The sequence below is a fragment of the Poecilia formosa genome, unplaced genomic scaffold (genome assembly GCF_000485575.1).
Source record: "Poecilia formosa unplaced genomic scaffold, Poecilia_formosa-5.1.2 Scaffold331, whole genome shotgun sequence".
Lineage (NCBI taxonomy): Eukaryota > Metazoa > Chordata > Actinopteri > Cyprinodontiformes > Poeciliidae > Poecilia > Poecilia formosa.
The window spans coordinates 105,197-107,343 of record NW_006800270.1 but is presented as its reverse complement, the minus strand read 5'-3'; the positions used below and the strand labels follow the sequence as shown (position 1 = coordinate 107,343).

The 2,147-nt window shown below is 33.9% G+C and overlaps 1 protein-coding gene and 1 long non-coding RNA gene across 2 annotated transcripts in view; both read right to left on the bottom strand.

The window, feature by feature from the left end:
* Positions 1-1,158, bottom strand: part of LOC103152853 (uncharacterized) — a 6,243-nt gene extending 5,085 nt beyond the window's left edge. The window contains exons 1-2 of the long non-coding RNA XR_477757.2: positions 1,077-1,158; positions 44-132 (exon numbers count right to left, since the gene is read on the bottom strand). This is a non-coding gene — a long non-coding RNA (uncharacterized LOC103152853). The remainder of the gene's footprint in view (positions 1-43; positions 133-1,076) is intronic.
* A 376-nt stretch (positions 1,159-1,534) lies between these two features.
* Positions 1,535-2,147, bottom strand: part of LOC103152851 (C-type lectin BpLec-like) — a 7,822-nt gene continuing 7,209 nt past the window's right edge. Inside the window, exon 6 of the mRNA XM_016661501.1 lies at positions 1,535-1,571. Within this exon, the coding sequence (XP_016516987.1) occupies positions 1,535-1,571 (37 nt within the window). The remainder of the gene's footprint in view (positions 1,572-2,147) is intronic.

Here is a 2,147-nt window from a genome sequence, read left to right as displayed (position 1 = left end):
TTTGATGTGATGAACCAAAAGGAGGTCAGAGAGTCTGGAGTACCTGCTGGAGGAGCTGGGCGCTGATGTCCGGATCCGTCAGGTCGGCATCGGTCACAGTCGTCATCTTCACAAGGCTGGCCGTCTTTACCACTGAGCAGAAACAAAACTCAGTGTCACAAAGGAGCAGCAAATGATGCCGATTTTAAAGTTACACACTAAAAAACTAACAGCAATATTTTGGTTTATTTAGTCCGTCAGAGAAAACAGAATGTGGATGTTCATTTTTCAAAGTCATATTTTCACCATGTTATTTACACATTTATAAATGTCAAAGTTCCAAGGTAAATATTTAATTTACAAGCTAAATATGTAGTTTAGAAACTATATATTTAGGTTATAAAACTAAATATTTGATTTACAAACTATATATTTAGTTTAAAAAACTAAATATTTTGTTTACAAACTATTTAGGTTTTAAATTAAATACACAATTTGATTAAGGAAAGTACAGTATTTAGTTTTAAAACTAAATGTTGGATTCCAAATTAAATATTGCTAAACTAAATACTGATTTCCAAAGTAAATTAAAATATTTAGTTTGCATTGATTTAACTTTCAAATTAAATATTTAGTTTGCAAATTAAATGTTTTGTTCCAAACATAATATTTATTTTCTAAATAAATATTTGTTGGAAGAGAGTATATCTTTAATTTCAAAGACATACATTTAGTTTGCAGACCGTATACACAGCTTTCAAATTATTTAGTTAGGAAGCTAAATATTTAGTGTGTAATTGAAATATTTAGTTCAGAACTAAATGTCTAAGTCTGAGCTAAATATTTAATATTCAAAATAAATGTTTGATTCGAAATGAAGTATTTATTTTTGCTAAATATTTATTTCTAAAGTAAATATTTAATTTGAAAGCTAAATATTTGGTTTTCAAACTAAATATTTAGTTTGCGAATTAAATATTTTGTTTGGAACATATGACTTTGAAAAATTAACTTCTGAATTTTGCATATGGCTAAATAAAGGCTAGATAAACCAAAATGTTGCTGTTAATTTTTTACGCTGCTACGTTTCTGATCACCTTGATGGCAGATGAAAACATGGGGAGCATCACAGTTCGCATCACTCCACTCATGTAAATCATTCTCAGTGACGCAGTGCAGAGTACCANTATTCAAAATAAATGTTTGCTTCCAAATAAAATATTTACTTTTAAAATAAATATTTATTTCCAAAGTAAATATTTAATTTCAAAGCCAAATATATAGTTTGCAAACTATATATTTGGCTTTCAAATTAAATATTTAGTATTTAAGCTAAATATGTAGTTCACAACTACCATATTTTCTGGACTATGGAGTGCACCGTACTATAAGCCGCAGCTACAATTTTTTTGAAAAAGAAAAGAAAAAAAAAAAGCCGCTGATATCTCCGCCGCTCTCGGTTTTCCATAAGGATCCAGCAGAGGGCAGCGTCCTAATAAATCCAGTAGATTTATTAGGACTGCCCTCTGTCTCCAAAGCTGAACCTTGGTTTCGTTCACGCCGAGTTTACGTACAGCGGCTCTATTTCCCTCCTATAGTGCCAGATCGATCGCCCTCAACTTAAAAGTTGCATCATATGAGTTTGAAGAAATTTCTCTGTCGTACCTGTTGCTAGCTTGTTCTAAATGAAAATGAGCACTTTCCTCTTTGAATTCCAATGGCCCTTACCAAGCTCCGCCCAGAAACGCCCCCTAAAATCCCACGTGGCTGCATGTCTCACAAACAAAGCCTAGCGGAGCTTAGTTTCTATGTAAACATGGCGTCTTTCATTTCGATTGACTCTCTGCAGAGTATTTCTGAGTCGATTAGTGTAGCATTTCTGCCGGATTTTCAAAAAATATCAGCCACGACAATGGACAGGGGAACCAACAAGTTCATGTCATCTTTTTTGGACGACATCAAGGTGTTTGAGCCACGCGATGCCTCCAACATTGTGCGCGTCGCAGCTAAATGCTACCGGTTGATGAGGAAAACAGCAGATCCTCACACCCTCAGCATAAATATAATGTGGACAAGATCACTGATGCCTATTGTTCTTGCAAGGCTGGGTAAGTCGGGCATTCATGGTTTTAAGGGTTACTTTTGAAATCAGTGATTTCTGTTGTTGG